Source organism: Mustela erminea, chromosome 6, assembly GCF_009829155.1.
Source record: "Mustela erminea isolate mMusErm1 chromosome 6, mMusErm1.Pri, whole genome shotgun sequence".
NCBI classification, from domain to species: Eukaryota; Metazoa; Chordata; class Mammalia; order Carnivora; family Mustelidae; genus Mustela; species Mustela erminea.
The window spans coordinates 10347711-10365943 of record NC_045619.1 but is presented as its reverse complement, the minus strand read 5'-3'; the positions used below and the strand labels follow the sequence as shown (position 1 = coordinate 10365943).

The 18233-nt window shown below is 58.5% G+C and overlaps 1 protein-coding gene across 1 annotated transcript; it reads left to right on the top strand.

Moving 5' to 3' along the window:
- The first annotated feature begins 10116 nt into the window (after window positions 1–10116).
- Window positions 10117–17972, top strand: CDC42EP1 (CDC42 effector protein 1). The gene is given in 7 exon segments (XM_032346345.1): window positions 10117–11307; window positions 12199–12336; window positions 14576–14992; window positions 14994–15084; window positions 15087–15307; window positions 15310–15340; window positions 16707–17972. Coding segments are annotated over 5 exon segments (1104 nt in total). The 5' UTR covers window positions 10117–11307; window positions 12199–12336; window positions 14576–14875; the 3' UTR covers window positions 17351–17972.
- The last annotated feature ends 261 nt before the right edge of the window (window positions 17973–18233 follow it).

Genomic DNA, 18233 nt, shown 5'->3' with positions numbered 1-18233 from the left:
CTCACTGAAGCCTGGCACGTAGTAGGTGCTCAGCAAGCATGGGAGGCCTATGTTTAGGATAGGCGAGAAGGGAGTATTCTTGGGAGAGTAGCACTACTGGGGGGGGCAGGGATAAAGGGGCTCCCCTGGCCTGGCTGCTCCCTGTGTGCGGACAGCCCCCCAAGGCTCAGCATCCCATTGTCCCTGTCTGGCCCGCACCCACACCACCCCCCACGACTGGCTGGGCCAGGCCACTGTCTCAAGGCCCTTTATTTTTAAAATCCCTGTGGTGTTCCCACCCCAAACCGAAGGAGCAGTGCCAGCCACAGATCGGCCTGCGGCCTGGGCTCAGGGCCCAGAGGCACTGGGGGCGGGGCATCCGGCCAGCCCGCAGCTGCTGGGACAATTCCGGGAGGCCAGTGAGGCCAGCTAGGCTCCTGGGACACCCCCACACTGGGCCCAAGGGGTTAGAGCCCAGAGGCCCCCTGGGGCAGCAACCAGAGGAGCATGTTAAATCCAGTGATATATTCTTCTGCTCAGCAAACGTCCGTGTCCCCCACAGTCCACCAGACAAATATGAGCACAGCACCTACTGAGGGGTAAGGAGGACCAGCAGGCTTGACCTCAAGAGGGGTGACAGGTGGGGTCTTGCAAGGATGCAAGTGCGACATCTGTAGAGCAGTTCTGGAAAGGGCCCCCAGCTCCTCCCAGGCAGTGTGGCCTTGGGCATGGCATGTGGCCTCTCTGAGCCTCGGGCTGCTCCAGTAAGACGGGACAGTGAGAGGCACCACAGAAAGCTGTGTGCCACCTCCCTGTGCAGCAGTGAGCAGGGCAGCAGTGATTCCTGCCCTCGGGGACCTTAATGTCCTGGGTGGAGGGGAGGAGCCCCTGTATGAGCAAGGTCATGGTAGTCTCTTAAGACACGGAGGAGAGGCACAGGAGGGAGTGTGCCCGTGAAGGCCGGTGAGGCTAGGGGTGGCGCCGAAGTTCATTTAAATGGGTGGTCTAGGAGCGCCTGGGTGGCTCAGTCATTAAGCATCTCTCTTCGGCTCAGGTCATGATCCCAGGGTCCTGGGATGGAGCCCCACATCGGGCTCCCTGCTCAGTGGGAGGCCTGCTTCTCCCTCTCCCACTGGTCCATCTCTCACTGTCTTTCTCTGTCAAATAAATAAAATCTCTAAAAAAAGAAACAAACAAACAATAAAAGGTAAAACGTATCCCCTTAAATAAATAAATAAATAAATGGGTGGTCTAGCAAGCTTCCGAGGAGGTGAATTGGGGCTGACAAGGAGGCCGACTTTCACTTACCTTGGGGAAGTGTGTTCCGGGCAGAGGAAGGGCAGAGGAAGATGCGGTGCAAAGGCCCTGAGGCAGGGATGGAGGGGAGAGCCTCAGATCATGGGTAGAAAAGGACTTTGTAAACTCTGGGGGGCTGTGCACTTGCCCTTCCAAGCCTTCTTGGTATTGTCATTCTGTCGGCTCTGGGGAGGAGACAGGAATGTCCCATACACTCAAACTGCCACTGAGGGCCCTCCAGGCATCTGTTCCCCTTCATTTACTCCACCTAGAGAATGCCAGGCTGGCTGACTGGCCACCCGAGGTGCGTGGGCCCTTGGACTACAAAGATTGTTCACTCTGGCCCAACCCGTTTTCTCCTTTGATCCTCCCAATGGCTATGAGGTAGAGAGGAGGGGCGCTCATTATCACTGGGTCCATTTGATGGACGGGCAAACCGAGACCGGGGGTGGACGCTAGATGGTGGCGGCGGCTTGCTGAGATCACCCAGCTCATTAAGGGCAAAACAAAGCCATGTACCCAAGTAGCCTGGTTCCCAGGCAAGTCCATTTCCCCCCTCAGTCGTCCCTTGAGACCTCCCCCAGGCCTCCCCCAAAAAGCATTTCCCTACCTTACCCCAGCATCTACGTTGGCACCCACAAACCAGCATGCAAACTCCACCAGGAGGTACCAGCCTCCCCCCAGGCTCTCGCCAGAGAAGAATGTGGCCTGACCCTCCCCGCGGAAGCTCTGGCCAGCAGGCCTTGGCAGAAGAGACACTGGCTGAGTCAACAAGAGACTGGCAGGGGCTCAGCCTGCCCACCGAGTAGAGTCAGAGACCAAGAGGGGGCTGCCCATCTCCTGCCCCTCACTCTCCAGACCACCCACCCTCTTCCTGGTCTCGGCAACCCCCAACCCGCTTAACCCCTGCAGGCCTGCCCAGGAGGTGGCCTGGTGAGAATCAGTTGGTCAGTCCCCTGCAGAGAGGTGCTGTGTGACCTCAGGTAGGCTGCTCCACCTCTCTGGGTCTGCTTTCTTACCCGTGAGACCCTCTACTCACCCCTGAGGCTGTCTGTCGTTGGCTTTGTGAATGAATAAAGGTTACTCTGCACAGAAAACCACAAGCCACTGTGTCTCTGCGAGCTGCAGGGGCCGCTCCAGAGTCCAAAGGCAAGAGCTGTGCCCTGTTGCCTGTGCCAAGTAGGTACTTTCGGAGCGCTTGCTGGGGTGCGACAACTGAGCCCATGGAACAATGCAGAGAAGGACAAGGCTAAACATCTGCGATCATCATGACCCACATCCCCAGCCTGTGTGTGCAAAGCTCCTTACCCAGCTATCTTCCTTGATCACAGGCATTGTCATTCCCATTTTACAGATGAGAAAACTGAGGCCCTTGGAGGTGAAGGAACTGGCTCCATCCATAGCTGGGACTAATGGGAGCCAGGTCTTCTGACTCCTATGGGGGACATTGGGAGAGGGGGATCCCCTGGGGGCCTGTGTGTGCAGCACCAGGAGGTGGAGGAAGGCAGAGTGAGCAGGGGTTATAGGGAGTCCATTTTGGCTCCATTTCAGGGAAAAATTCTTGACTGGCAGAGCTGTCCCCTTGGGGTGAGCTCCCAGTCACCAGAAAGGTAGAGACAACACCCAGTAGTCAAGACTGCTTCTGAGCAAGTCCAGCCCCAGGAGGATGCGTGTGTGGCCCTTCCAAGACACTAAGACTGATAGAACAGGGTCCCTCGTGGCCTCAGAGCCTTTGCCCTCAAGGCAGCCGAGCACTGGGGACACCACAGGCCTGGGCTTGAATCCCGTGGGACCACTTCCACACTGTGAGAGGTTGAGGAAGTCACTTTACCTCCTCGGCCTCAGTTTCCTCGTCTGTACAATGGGGGTGTGAGGATTAGAGCAAACCCAAGTAAAGTGCCCAGCCCAGAGCTCAAGCTCGACCCAGACAACTTAGGTGGTGTTTCGTGAATGTTCTTCTGGCTTCTGATAACCTTCCTCTTGCCCTCAGTCTCAGAGAGGAAGGAGAAAACCAGCAGCTGAGAAGAGGTGGCAGGGAGAAGGGTCATTAGATGAACCCAAGACTTGGGAGCTGGGAGCACCGGGTTTGAGCCCCAGCTCCACCAGGAACAGGATACCTGCTTCCCCTCCTCTGTAAGAGACCACGTCCTTAAAAGCCCTTCATCGACCCAAGCGAGCCAGCTTTTGTTAGAAGAAAACAGATGGACCCATGCATCCCGGAATGAGCCTCAGGGTGAGAAAGGAACCCTGAACCTCCATCTTGGGGCCACATGAAGCCTCAAGGGCTGGGCGAGGTGGCTGGGGGGGAGGTGATCCTGGAGATGGTCAGGCCAAGGCAGCGCTGGCTCCCAGCCCACAGGCCTATCTCTCAGGCCAGGCTGGACCGCAGAGAATAGTCCATTGTTTCTGCTCCTCAAATACTTTTCCTGTCCCCCTTGCCCCTCCTCTCTCCACACCCCACCCCTACCTTGAGAACAAAGATCTCCTGGAAGACCCCCTCCTCACTGCCCTTCCATCTAGGCTCCTGGACGCCTGGCCCAGCTCTGGAGAACCTGGTTCCTTCACCCCTGGGACAACAGGGTCACCAGGTCCAGACCCTTCGGCTGCCCTTCCCCACCTCCTGCGGCTACGGGCCCCTCAGACCCCCACCCCCGCCTCCATCCATCCATCGGACTGTCCTCCTCAGGGGTGGGGCTGGAGGAACTGACCCTACATCCTTCCTAGCCACCGTCCAACTTCTTGTCCTGTTCTCCAAGAGAAAGGGAGCCTGGCGGCGGGGAAGGGGGCGGGGGAGCCTTTCCCCGCCCCCATTTCCCTGCAGAGCAGGGAACAAGGAATCAGAGCTGAGTTGGCCTGCAAGGGTCCAGCTGAGAAAACTCTTCCACATGGCCGGCCCTTTTCCCAGAGCCTGGAATTCCAGAGGCGTTTCCGGCCGGACAGCTGCCTGCCTCCGGGAGCTGAGCTCTCCCTCCAGGCCTCCCAGCCACGCCCTCCCAAATACCCTTGGGATTAACTCCCATCCTAACCCCACCGTTCCAACAAGCCACTCACACCCAGGCATCACCCCTAGAAACAGCTGAGCTGGACAGCCAGGGACTAATCTGCCATCACCTGGCCCTCAGGCCACCCGCCAGCCCCGCGGCGGGGCCCCATTGTCCCTCATCACTCAGTCATCACTCCAGCCGACGCCTCATGGGGCACACACTCGTGCCAGACATGCACACTTAGTGTACTCAGCCTGGCTCAGGCTGCTTTGCACAGCTTCACACATCTGTAGAGAGCCCCATCCTGCCTCCTCCAGGAAGCCTTCCTGGGAGCCCTGCCAAGTCCGTGCTCTGTCTGAGCCTTCACTGTCTGTGAGTTTGTGTGTTTCATCATTAGGGCTGGGAGAAGGCACCAGTTAGGCACTCAGCAGATGGTCACCCACACCGAAGGCAGCCCTGGAGAGTGTGGCTTCCGGGGACTCCCAGATCTGCTGTGGGCTCGCTGGGTAGCCCTGACAAGACCTGCCTTCTCTGGGCCTCAGTGTCTCCACAGCCCTCTGAGGCCCTGACACTCCACAACCAGTGTTGACTCCTGGGGCTCTCCTGTGAAGAGGAAGGAATGAGAGGATGGAAGTTTCCTTCCAGAAGGTTCTCCATCCATGGCTCCCTCAGAGCACATTCCTGTCCTCAAGGTCCACCAGGGGAGAAAGACCTGGGGCTAGCTTGCTGTCTGGTCTATTAGTGAGGAAACCCCAACCAGGCTCCCAAAGCACCCCACTCCCAAAGGCAGCCCTCACTGGGGGCAGAGCAGCAGCCCAAGCTAGCTCAGGCCACAGAGGGCCTGGCATTCAAGGCTTCTATCCCATCCTCCATAGTAGACCCTTCCTAGCTCATCCTCTACCCTTCTGGCCCCTGTTCTCTACCCAGCTCACCTATGGGCTATGATTCCCCAAGATATGAAGCACAGCTCAAATACCACCTCCTCCAGGAAGCCTCCCTGGGCCTCCTCAATCAGTCCGCTGGCTCCCTGGTCCCTTCTACCACCGTTTTGACCCTTCGTCCTCACCAGTATCTTCCCTGTGTCTTCCCTACCAGACCAGAAGTCTCTGGAGAATAGGAACGACACTCCTTCCTCACAGCTGCCTCCTCACAAGACACCCCGCCTGGGGCCCTGACCCACAGCAGGAACTTACTTATAATGTATTAAACGAAATCATCTTTGAGGAAAGAAAATAATAGTAACTGTCTTTCCTTGAGCAGTAACTATACAGGTCAGGCAGTGAATGTTCTAGCCCATCACAGACACCACAAATGAGGTCCAGGCAAAAAAGCGGCTTGTCCAAGGTCACTTCGCTAGTGAGAGGCAAAGCCGGGATTTGGATATGGGTTGGTCCAACTTGCAGATACACGCTGGGCTACACAGGTTAGAGCATTAAGTTGGGGGGGTGGGCGTGTAACCCCCTCAGAGCCATTGCCAGTCTACCCTAGCAGACGACATAATCTGTCTCATGAAATTCCTCAGGCACCCAGTGCTGTCCCCTCCCCCTTGCAACATACTAATAGGTATGTCTGAGACCCTGCCAGGAGTCTGGCCCACAGAGTCTCCCTAGAGTGGTCCTAGGAGGAGGGCTCCTGCCCTTATGGTGAGGGCAGTTAAGTTCAGGGGACAAGGATCCCCTTCGGATGCTGCCTGTGACTATGCACTTCCCCAGATGTGCCAGGAATACTGGGAGACCCTCTCCTGGGAGACCTCACAGGCCAACTGACAACAATATGCAGGACGGACCCGGTGCAGGGGAGAGGCTCGCTCTGAAGGACCACCTCCAGGAGGAGGCGATATTTCAAAGCAGTCCGTCAAGGATGTTTTGCCCCAGGGTGACCCACTGATGGAGGTGAGCAAGGTCTGTGAATGTGAGAAAGATGAAGACAAGTTCAGAGACCATTGCTGGTCCGCAGAAACCAGGTGTGAGTCGATGTAAGGGTTTGGACAGGATGGACAGGGGAAAGAAGGAGTGAGCACAGGAAAGGGTATGGTGGTAGGTCAGCTGAGGAGTGGCTAAGTGGTTAGGTGATTGGAGGGGTAACAGGTCAACGGATGGGTGAGTGAGTGGATGAAGAGAGGGTGGAGGGGGAGTCGAGGCACAGATGCCAGCGTGGGTGGCATGCGGGAGGATGGAATGGTGACTGCATCCGTAGATGGATGGACCACTGGCTACTCAGGAGAGAGAGTACCGGAAACACCCATCAATGGGCCAAAAAGCCCAGGCAGACTTTGGGATGGAAAGGGTACGTGCTAAGCTCCCTAGGGAGGGGCTGGGATGAGGGCTGATAGATGTGGCCGAGCCAACTCACTCCGCTCAAGGATCCGGCTCCAAACCTCACTGGAGCCGGGTGGGCAGCCACTGGCATCCTTGAGTCCCCAAGAGGGAAGTGTCCCTCTCTAGCTGTTCCCTGAGAGGACACCCGGCTCAGAAACTGCCTCCTGCGCATAAGCCCCAAGCCTCAGCCCACCCAGTCTGCAGGGGTGAGTTGAGGGGGCAGCTGAGCTCTGTGATTCAGCCCAACTCCACCCCCTTCCCCACCCGCAGCCCCCTTCCTCCGGGACAGAGGAGGAGCTACTAGTGGCTCCTGAATTCTAGGCAGCCAGAACCCACTAGCAGCTCCCAGTCCCTGGCTGGGACACATTTGTTCTGCATTCTACACGGTGATTACAGCTCCCCAGGGTTAACCCGTGCACTCCTGGACACAGACAGCCCCTCCAGAGGGGAAGGAAAGGGACCCTGAGAAATTTGGTGTAGGAAAAAAAAAGCACAGGAAATGGAGACTACCTAGCCTTTCATCCTTCACAGGGTGCCAAGATCTCTTCATTCTACCCATTTTCCAAAGGGAAAAACTGAGTTGGATCCTTAAATCAGGAGTAGAGCAGGGAACAGGAACACAGCCTGCATGGAGAGGTAACTTCTGTCTGGAGAGAGGCTTTGAATGAAGGGAGAGAGCGTCTCTTAGCCTCAGTTTACCTATCTGTAAAATGGGGCCAAAAAAAAAAAATTCCTGACTCACAGACCGCCTTGCCGTGTGCTAGTGGAGACCAAGTACCTCGCACATAGGAGGAAGGTTCTCAGCCACTGGTTCCCGGCCCCCGGCCCCGAGCTGGAGAGGATGGAGGGAGTGTGCAGCAGGCTGTAAGCATTCCCACCGAGACTGCCTTCTCAGCCATCTCTGGGGCTGGCGACAAGTAGCAAATATCTGTCCTGGTATATACCATTTTACAGACAAGAAACTAGAGGGTCAGAGAGGCCAAGTGCCTTTCCCCCAGTCACACAGTGCCTGGGAAGCCGCTTGAGCCAAGTTTTGGGTTCAAGGCCTTTGACACGGCACTAAATTGCTTCCTTTGCTAGTTGTTCTGGGGATCCTCTGGCTAGAATGCCAAGTAATTTATTGTCTAAATAGGTCACCTTTGAGAGTAAAAGGAACTGTTGTTAATACGCTGAGGGGCGCCTGGCTCGCTCAGTCGGTATGGCCTGCAACTCGATACCACGGTTGTAAGTTCAAGCCCCACACTGGGTATAGAGATTACTTAAAAATAAAACCTTAGAGGTGCCTGGGTTGCTCAGTTGGTTAAGTGTCCTACTCCTGATTTCAGCTCAGGTCATGGTCTCAGGGTTGTGGGATCCGGCCCAGTGTCAGGCTCTGTGCTTGGCATGGAGTCTGCTTGAGATTGTCTCTCCCTCTGCTTCCTCCCCTCCCCTCTCTCTCTCTCTCTCTCTGATAAATAACTCTTTAAAAAATTTTTAATAACATCTTTTAAAAGATAAAATCATTGTGCTGTGCCCATCCTGGGCAAACAGGGAAGTATGGCCATCGTGCCAGAGCAGGAAGCTTTGGGCAAATCACTGCACGTCTCTGCAAAATGGACATGAGCCCCTATGGGGCTCTCATGAGGATTAAATGTGGCAGTGCCTGTAAGAGGCTGTAAAGGACTGGTATACACTCGATGCTCAATAAATGCTAGTTATTACTACCACTATTAATGATAACAGCTCCTAGTCTCTGCCCCCATCACTGTCCTTCCAGTCCATTCCTGGCTCAGAGAAAGGGCTTCCAAATACACATCTGACTCACACTGCCGGCTGGCTCCCCATCCTGCCCGGGAGAGGCTGGACACCCGGCCCAAGGTTAAGCCCCCACCACCTGGCCCAGTTCTCTCCCAGCCCTTGACTGTGCCCCCGCGCCCATTCCTGCCTCTCAGGGGTAGTCACCCTTCTTCACTTGTGCTCTTCAGCACCCCGAGACTGTCCCCAGTTCCCCCCACCCAGGACAAATCACCTCTGAGCCGGACCCCGAGGAAAGGGCTCTGACCCTCAGGAGTCTCAGTCCTACTGCTGTGCCACTCGAGCAGATGCTGGGAATTCTGTGGGCCTCAGTTTCCCCACCTATTCCTCTGTCCAGCTGGGGAAATAACCCCATGCCTTGGTGGTCAGTGTGAGGATTCAGGGAGCCAAAGCCAGAGTTGAGCCCTCTGTCAACAGCAAAACCTTGTCTCCTCCACCTGAGGGCAAACACACCCCTCCTCCCCAGCCCGGACTTCACACTCAGACAACTTCCTTCGGCAACACCCGCCTCCTCCAGGAGATCCTTAGCTCCAAATCTTTGCTTGTGCCCTTCCCCTCCGTTCCCCCTGCCTCCGTGTCCCTTACAGCTTAAGTCTGCTATCACCTTTGCCCTTGCTGGGCTCCTCCTCTCCCCTGGAGGCTGTTAGGGGTCTCTGTGCAATGACAGCCCCGGGACCTTCTGCCTGTCCCCAAGGAACTCACAGTATCAGAGAAGGGGGGGGGGGGGGGAGAGAGAGAGAGAGACAGGGATCAGAGCTCTATCTTTCCTCCTTGAGGACCTGTGCAGGGCAGTTCCCTACCCCTCCCAGCTGGGGTTGAGGGATGCTCAATAAAGCTTTCGGAACCCATCTGTCTCAGGTGTGGTCTTACCACCACTGAGTACCTGTTCAGCAGGCCTCCTAGGTGCTGACAGAGCAGAGAACAGCTAAGAACATAACATCTGATGCCTACTATTATCCTATTTTACAGATGGGAAACTGAGGGCCAGAAAGGATAAGCAGTGACTAGGCCCGGGAGGAAACCAGGCAGTTGGGTTCTAGGGCACCCATCCTTGACTACCACACCACACACCACTCTACAAGTTGCGTACCGGGATCTGCTCCCAGGTCTGGCTCAGTCAGGTCTTGTCCCAGCACCCCTGAGGCCTGCGCTGGACTGAAAAGAATCCGGGATTGGGAGAAAGGCAGTGGGCATCCCAACTTGTAGAGCTCAGGGTCTACGCGGGTCTTCCTGGCATTCAAGGCCCCGGAGACCCGAAAGGATCGGCTGGGGAGACCAGGAGCCAGAGTCCTCAGGTCTGGGCGCCCCGAGGCCCTGAGGGGAGCCAGTGGGGGAGGGGAGGGCTACCGACAACGCGCGTCTCCCCACCCCCCGCCCGCCCCCGGGCACCCGCACTTCCCCCGGATACCCCCCGCCCGGGGCCGCGGGCCAGAATCCCGGCCCTGCGCCCCAGCCGCCCCCCCTCCGGCTCTCACCGCCCCTCGGGGCGGCCCGACTGGTGCCCCGGAGGGGGCCCGGGCCCCGCCCGCGGGCGGGAGGAGCGAGGCACGGGGAGGGAGCGCGCCCACACCCCGCCCCCGCCCCCGGAGCCAGCCCGCGGAGCCCGCGGCCAGGGCGGCGCAGACCGGCCCAGCCACTCGCCCGGGCTGCGCGCCGCGACGCGCTGCCGCCACCCCTGCTGCCGCGTCCGCCCCTCGGCCCCCGGTCCCCGGCCCCCGGGGCTCGCGGAGCGAAGGTAACAGCGCCACCTGGGTGGGCGTGGACGCCGGCTGGGGTAGGGGGAACCCGGCACCCTCCTAGGCACCCGGGGGCTGGGGTGGGGGCGAGGCCAGGCGGCCCAAGGCGCTCCTGGTGCCAACAAGGAAGGCCCAAACGCCGGCCTCGGGAGTGGCGCGGGGTCCCTCCAAGTTTGGGGGTTGTTTTGTACTGTCCCCGGCGAGCGGAGGGGCGCAGAGTTGGGGTGGGTGAGCGGTAAAGCCGGCTGCGGGAGGAGGGGGCGAGCGGAGGGCCGTCTACGCTCCTTCCTGCCCTGGGAAAGGAAGGGAAGGAACGGGGAGGGGGGCGATGTCCCGGAATGTCGGGCCCCTTGGCGAGGCCGGCGTGGAGAGCGGGGAAGTGGGGGGCGGGAGGGACCGCTGGGGAGATGGACCAGGCACCCTGCCCCCTCCCCAACCGCCGCATTCCAAGCCGAGCAGCGGATGAGGTCATCCCGTCCGGTTCCCCTCGGGCCACGGCAGCCGGCTGTCCCCTTCTTCCGCGGAGCGACCCTCCCCATTCTAAACCCCTGCCTCCCAGAGGGAATGTTTTATGGCCAAAGTCTTCACGGCACTTCCAACGCCAACTGGCCTCGAGATTGTTCTGTCCTTGCCTCTACCAGGCAGGACCCGCGAAGTCTGAAGCCCATTTTCTAGACCGGGAAACTGAGGCCTAGAGAGGTAGAGGGACCCGCCGGAGGCCGCGCCAAGCGCCTTTCCCGGACTGGAAACCAGGACTGGGGGACACTTGGTCCGTGGCCAATCCCCTCCCCCAGTAGAGGGCTTTGGCCCTAACTTGGAGTGGTGGTCCAAGAATTGTCTCCCCCAGCCCCCCACGCTCTTCCCTCTCACTCCCCTGTGGCCCTTGGTGCTCCCTCCTAACCCCCTCAGACTCCAGCAACTTCTGTCTTCGAAGCGACTTCGGACAGCTTGATACCCTTTTCCTGGTTTCAGTTTGCCCGTCTCTCCACGTGCGGGGGGTGTGGGGGCTTTAAGGGCTATGAGGGTCCCCAGGGAGTTAATCTTTTATTCTAGGGCCAGTCCTGACCCAGTCAGGGCCACGCTGTCCAGCGGTACTGGTGGTGGTACCTAGCTGGACACGGGTGGCGAGGGGGCTGTGTGCATGTGCGTGGCCTTTCTGGTGACAGGTGGCGCGCTGGCAGGCACGCGGGTGACCCCCAGGTGAGCCCGAGGGTGCAGCCGCCCCGCCTCTGCCCTCCCCCAATGTCAGACCGCCCCCTCCCTCCACCGCACCATGGAGCCTCCACAGCGGCCCCTGTCGGCCGCTGTGAAAGCGTGGTCCCTGCTTCCCGCCTCAAACCTTGTCCTTTGCGGTCATGACCAGCATTGAGTAACCTCTTCCCAAGTGCTTCCGCCTGACTATCCTCTGTAGACTAAGTACAAGGACTGCTGGGACCTTGAGGCTGCTCGCCCACCACTCCTGCCTGGGTCACGGGCACTGAATCCACACAGCTGAGTCTCCTGCCTTCCAGGCCTGCCCTTCCTGAGCTCAGCTGCTGGGTATTACCTCCTCCAACAACCCTCGCTGGGCCCTTGTGGTCCTGCCTCTGCCCTGGCATTTACTAGTGATGGTGACAGAAATCCCAGGGAGGCTCCCGGCCACGGCACTTTCTTTGCTCTGTGACTTGGGGCCGGTCAGTCCCCTTTTCTGCACCTCATTTTGTTCGCCTGTAAAATGGGCGTCCTGAGCGTTAACAGGTAGTAATTCTGGGCTGGGGGGAGGAAGTTGGCCTTGCACCGGGACACCTGGAGCCCCTCTTCCTCCAGGGCCAGGTGAGTGCATCTGATCTTCCCCCAGTAAACCCTGCAGTCAGCACCTGGGGCCAAGTAGCTGGGACCAAGGGGGCCCCCGAATGAGAGGTGTTAGTGCTGGCATGTTGGGTTTGCGCTCAGGCTGCTCTGCTCCAGGAACTGGGGCTTTTACAGCGCCTCTGGGGAAGTACCAGCTCTTGATGTTTGTACTTGTTTTCCACGTGGGAAAAGAGGTCCCCAGTAGCAATGCCCTGCCCTTGACCCCACAACCACTCTACAGGCAGGGTCTCTTTCTTGCAGTGTGCAAGGTAGAGGGTGAGGACAGACCTTCCAGAGGCATCTGGGAGGCAGGAGCATCCTAAGACTGGGGCAGAAGCTGGGCTCGCAAGTCAAAGTGGCCGTGGGGATTCGGTGGGCACCAGGGTCCCTTTTGCTGAGGTAAGAGCAGCTGCTTCGAGGTGGGGACTGGGAGAGCAGTGGGTATAGCCACAAGGCAGACATAGGGACCCCTCACAGGGCATCTCAGGGTGATGCCCCCCCAGTTCCTTCCCCCTCCCAAAAAGTCATCCCTCATCTCTGCAGAGCCCGGAACGTGGCCCCTGCCGTTGTACCGGCTAGGTGACCTTGGCCAAGTCCCTTCCCTCTGAACCTTGGCTCTCCCTGTAAAAATGGGCTAACCCTCAGCTTTGCGGGGCTCTAGGCGTCCGATGACGTCATGTACTGGTTGGCCAACTGCAGAGTGCTCCGTAACTTAGCAAACATTCCACGAGGACTTGGTGCCGGGGTGGTGCCAGGGAAAAGGATGATTCACACAGCCCCCCCCAGGGGGAGGAGTTAGCGTTGGGGGAGGATCTGAAGGTGGGAAGGGAGAAATTGTAGTCGAGAACAAAGCAAGCTTTGTTTTATTGCTTTCTTTGTTTTTATCTTGTTATTTAACCTATTTTGAATTTCAAATAACATTGAGAGGGCAGTATTGAGATTTTTCTGCTTGGAGGTGGCTGCAAAATTAAAAAAAAAAAAAGTTGAGGCACAGATCTAGGTGTTCTTGTTAAGGATTATTATCAGCTTTTAGCAGCTGAGGTCCCAGGCCCTTGGCAGTAGGTGACTTGCTCAAGGTCATACACTGAAGCTTTTTACCCACCCACCCACCCACCCACCTGCCCTCCCTTGGAAGGTGGCAAGGGGTGATCTTTCGGCAGGAAGGTCGTTGTAGCTATCTCCTGTGATTGAACCCCTGTTGATAAGGCACTTGCCACGTGCAGATCCCAAGCTGGGTGCCAGGAGGGAGGGAGACAGGAACATGGAGACATCGGCCACACCTTCACAGTGTGTTGCCAATTTGGGGAAATAAGACCAGGCTCCAGGAGCCAGTCAAAGGCTATGTGAGTCAGAGGCTCTGAGTTCAAGTTTTGACTAGCTCTCTTGATGTGACCTGAGTTCAAGTCTCGACTAGCCCTCTTGAGATGACCTTGGACCCTCTCTGGGCCACAGGAAAACCAGAGATCAGGCCACAGGCTCATAGGCCTTCTCCAGGGATGGGATCAGACCAAGAGAAGCTTAGAGAAGGATGGGGCCGGGCCGGGGGGCGGGGGGAAGGTTGGAGAGCGAGGAATAGCTTCTGGCACCAACCTGACAGCAAGTCTCCTGCCTCAATTTGAAAATAGTAAAGTTCTTCCCTGCAGGCCTACTCAGAGCCTTGAATCAGCTCAGGCATGCAATCAACAGCTGGGAAAAGCCACTTTTGACCACAGGATCCTTTTTCCGGGAAGCACCTTGAAGGTGGAGGGTTCTGAGAAACCTTGGTGCAGGCTATTTACACAGAAGTTGCCAAAGCCCGTGTGGCAGGGCACCACCTCCTTCCTGGCCTCTCTGAGTGGAAGACAGTTTAACCCACAGAGAAGGAGGCTGATTTGCTCAACCTGGCAGCAGAGGAGACTGTAGCTTGGTGCTCAAGGACTCTGAGTTGGTGGGGCGGGGTAAGGGATGGGCTGTGCCTTGGCCTTTTTTTTTTTTTTTTTTTTTAACAGAAGAAACATTTTTTTTTTTAAAGATTTTATTTATTTAGTTGGCACAGAGACACAGCGGGAGAGGGAACACAAGCAAGGCAAGTGAGAGGGAGAAGCAGGCTCCCCGCTGAGCAGGAAGCCTGATTCGGGGCTCAATCCTAGGACCCTGGAATCATGACCTGAGCCAAAGGCAGACGCTTAATGCCTGAGCCACCCAGGCGCCCCTGCCTTGGCCTTTTGACCGTGTAGACTCATGTAAGTCAGTTCACTTCTCGGTGCTGCCATTGTAAAACAGTGCCTCCTCCCTCAGGGCTGTCGCGTGAGTTTCATGAGTGACAGAGGTAATTTACCAGCACTTAGTAGGTGCGTCGCAGATGGGTGGCTATAAGGACCATCCACACTTCTTCCTGCTGCACATCTCGAGTGGACAGCTGGGTGGACTATTCTGTCCCCCCTCCCAGTGGACCCTGCTCAGTGGCAACCACAATGCCGACCTAACCCCTGTCATTTCCTTTGCCTACTGTTTAATGTCAGGTGCCCAGAATTATACAGCGTGTCCTCCTCGTGCACTGGTGACCCCCATCTCTGTCTGGTGGGTGTAGTCCCCTCCCTCGAGATGATTTGGACCCAGGATCCCCTGGGCCCACCATCATTTTCTCTCTTTCTTTCAGGAATCTACCCCTGGGCAGAGAGGGGCTGACCACACTCGAGACACAACCTGTTCCTTCCCTGTTCTGAGACCGAACACCTACAGGGGCTTCCCCGGGGCCAGGAGGCAGGCCCCAGGGAGAGAACAGCCATGAGCCTTCCATAGCCGCAGCCTTTGGGGGTGACCCCTTAGGAGCGCAGGGGGCGAGGAGGGCAGCTTTCGTGCACCCCCCTTCTGCAGGGAAGGAGGGAGCTGAGACGTGGACCCCGAGCCCGAGCCCCAGGCAGGGGCATGGACCAGCAGCGGTGAAGAGCCAGAGCTGATGCCAGGCCCCCAGGGGGCAGGAAGAGCCCCCGCCATGAGCCTGGGCAAGCTCTCACCCGTGGGCTGGGTGTCCAGCTCGCACGGGAAGAGGCGGCTAACGGCAGACATGATCAGCCCCCCCGCTCGGGGACTTCCGCCACACCATGCACGTGGGCCGTGGTGGGGATGTCTTTGGCGACACCTCCTTTCTCAGCAACCACGGGGGCAACTCGGGAGCACTCACCGCTCACCCCGAAGCTTCCTGGCCAAGAAGCTCAGCAGGTGCGGCGGGTTGGGGGCTCCGCCCCGGCGGATGGCCTCCCCGCCCGCACCCTCCCCTGCCCCACCCGCGGTCTCCCCGATCATCAAGAACGCCATCTCCCTGCCCCAGCTCAACCAGGCCGCCTATGACAGCCTCGTGGTGGGCAAATTCACCTTCGACCGCAGCCCTTGCCAGCTCCATGGACGGGCCGCTCCAGTTACGGTGAGGGTCCGGGCTCGCTGCTCGTTCTGTAGGTGCTGAAAGGGTTTGATGGTTCAGCCCAGCCTCCGAGTGGCCACTTTTCCTCCGCGTTAGTTCGGTTTCCCCACGGAGGTCAGGCCCAGTCTGCAGACCGTGGATGGGGTGGGGGCCAAGGGGGACAAGCCAGCTCACTCCCCAAAACCCAAAACACACTGAGGTTGAGAGGTGAGGAGCTTGGGTTGGAGTCCTAGGGGCCTCTAACCTGCCCCGCTGTGTCTGGGCCCCTGGCTGAGCCAGCGCATCCCCTCTTGTCCCCTTCAACCGAAGCAGCCCTCTTGAATCAGAATGACAGAGTGGAGAGACTGGGAGTCTGGACTCAGGATTAAAATCCTGGTTCTGCTTGATGTCCGACAAGCCAGCTGACCTCTATCAGGTCAAGGCCTGGCCTGTATCATGGGTCCACGAAGGTCATTGCTGGGATCCACAGATGGGATAACATGCATCAGGGATGGCCCCGAGTCGCAGAGTAGGTGCTTAGGACACAGGACTCACTGCTGTGTTGTTATTTGAACAGAAGTTCCTGTAACTTGGCCAGTTTGGAAGAAACACTCCCAGGGACAAAAGCCATAGGTCCCTCCTGCTGTGGGGGCACGTGGCCAGGGCCACTTGGGAGCCACTGCTCAGCTCACCTGGGAAGTGGAGCCCCTGCTGCCCCCTGGTGGCCGTTTCCTGCCATGTGGCTTTGCCTCACTGCCAGGGGCTTCCTCCAGTGCTCCGCCTCTCCCCTGTGCTGCTCAGATCTCCCATGGGGGGCTGGTCCACAGTAAACACCCCAGGCCTCGGGCCTGGCGGTCCTGGAGCGAGAGTGTGGTCCAGAGGTCCGTCGCAGGGCATCTGCCTGCCCTTTCAGTCTGTGATGGCTGTGCAGTCAGATCCTGGTTGCTGGTTCTTTCCTTATGCCTACAAACCAGCCCGCGAGCTGTGGGTTCGCCTGCAACCCTTGGCCCCTGTCATGGAAGGGGACCAGGGACCATGACCATCAGTTGGGACTGAGAGACAGGAGGTTTGAGCTCCAGGCTTGGCTCCACCCCCTCAAACTCTGTGACCCAGGGCAAGCCTTTCCCCTTATCTCCAACTGAGTTCTGCTTTCTTAATCTGCCAAATGGGAATGAGGACTGTGTGTCCACTTTCCACTTCTAGACTTGATCAGAAGATCCTGTGAGAGACTCCAGGGTTCCCTATATTGGAAAGAGGGGAGAAACTGAGGCCAGATGGGAGAGCGACATGCTAGAGGCCACTTAGCAACCTGGGCCCGGTCCTGGCTCTCCCCTCCCCAGTTCCTGGTCAGGGACCTCAGCTATGACCCTGCTCCCCATTTTTCTTCCAGGCGTGGACTCTGGGTTCTGCACTATCTCCCGCCTGCCTCGCCAGGAAAAGCCTCGTGACCGAGACCGTGATAGTACCTTCCCCCCGGAGACCGGGCTTCACCGCTCTGACTCCCTCCTGTCCTTCCACCTGGACCTCGACCTTGGCCCGTCTCTCCTCAGTGAGCTCCTTGGGGTCATGAGCCTTTCAGAAGCCTCTGCAGCTGAGAGCCCAGCCCCCAACACAAGCCCCCCGGCCCCTGCCACCAGTCCTCCTGCCCCTGCTACCAGTCCCTCAGCCCCTGCATCAAGCCCCCAGTCCCGTGGACACTGCCCCAATGGGGTAACTACTGGGTTGGGCCCAGCAGCTGAGATGAGGGCCAGCCCGGTGGAAGAGGATCCCCGTGCACCTGCTCACATGGCCCCTGGCAGGCACTGGGGAGCAGGCTGGGGGGACAGGGACAGGCAGGGCAGCCACCACCACACTGAGGTAGATTCCTGGCCAGAGCCCAGGAAGGTGCTTCCCCAGGCTCGGGCTTCTTGGGAGAGCCTGGACGAAGAGTGGGGGGCTCCCCAGGCAGCCAGCAGGACCCCCGTGCCCAGCACAGTGCAAGCAAACACCTTCGAGTTTGCTGATGCCGAGGAGGACGATGAAGTCAAGGTGTGAGCTCAGGATCCTGCCTGGGCCCAGGGCGCCGCCCGGGAAGAGCCCAGGTGCAGAGCCTGCACCCGACAACTGGGTCTCCCCGTGATTGATGGGAGAGCCGAGTCGCCCCCAAGCTCCTCCGCACCTCTGCAGGACAGACGAGGGAGGGAGGCCAGAGGAGACCAGGCTCGTTCTGGGTCCTGCTGGGCTGCCTCGCCCTGCTCCCCCTGCCACTCTGGACCCACGGCCATTCCTGAGGCCCACCCCCACCCCTCTGCCACCCCCCGCTGCTTGTGGAGGGCCCAGCCTCACAGTGCAGCCTTTGTGCTGGAAAAACTGTCCTTGCTGGGGGTGGCAGGGGGGGCAGCGGGGTGCATACCACACAGGGCCATTGTCTCCTCTCGCAAAGGGACCTCCTGTCCCTAGCTCATCCTAGAGCTGCCCCCAGCAGGGTCCCTGCTGCATGCCTGAGAGCCCCAGCCCTTGCCTAAGGCTGCTTCCCTGACATGACAAACCTAACCCCTGGCTTATCCCAAACGTCTCAGAGAAAAGTCAGGTGTGACCTCACAGGGGAGGAGTCCCATCTTCTTGTGCACCCCAGACCCGCTTCTGGGTCCTGATTAAAAAAAGCTTTTTTTAAAAAGTGTCCTGCAAGATGCTTGGGGACCTGGAAGAACAGGGTCCCCTCCACCTGCTTAAACAGCCTCCCATCATGTTTGGAAAACCAAAGAATCACACCTTCTCCCCCCCCCATCACCCACACCCCTGGGGGCCCCCAGTGAGGGGAGGGGCCAAGGCAGGGGGTAATGAGTAACCAGGTTGGAATGAATGTTTCCTCGATAAAGAGGCGCAGGTGGGAGCCTTATCTACAGTTCCTGGAACAGCCCCTGGCCCAGGTGCCTGG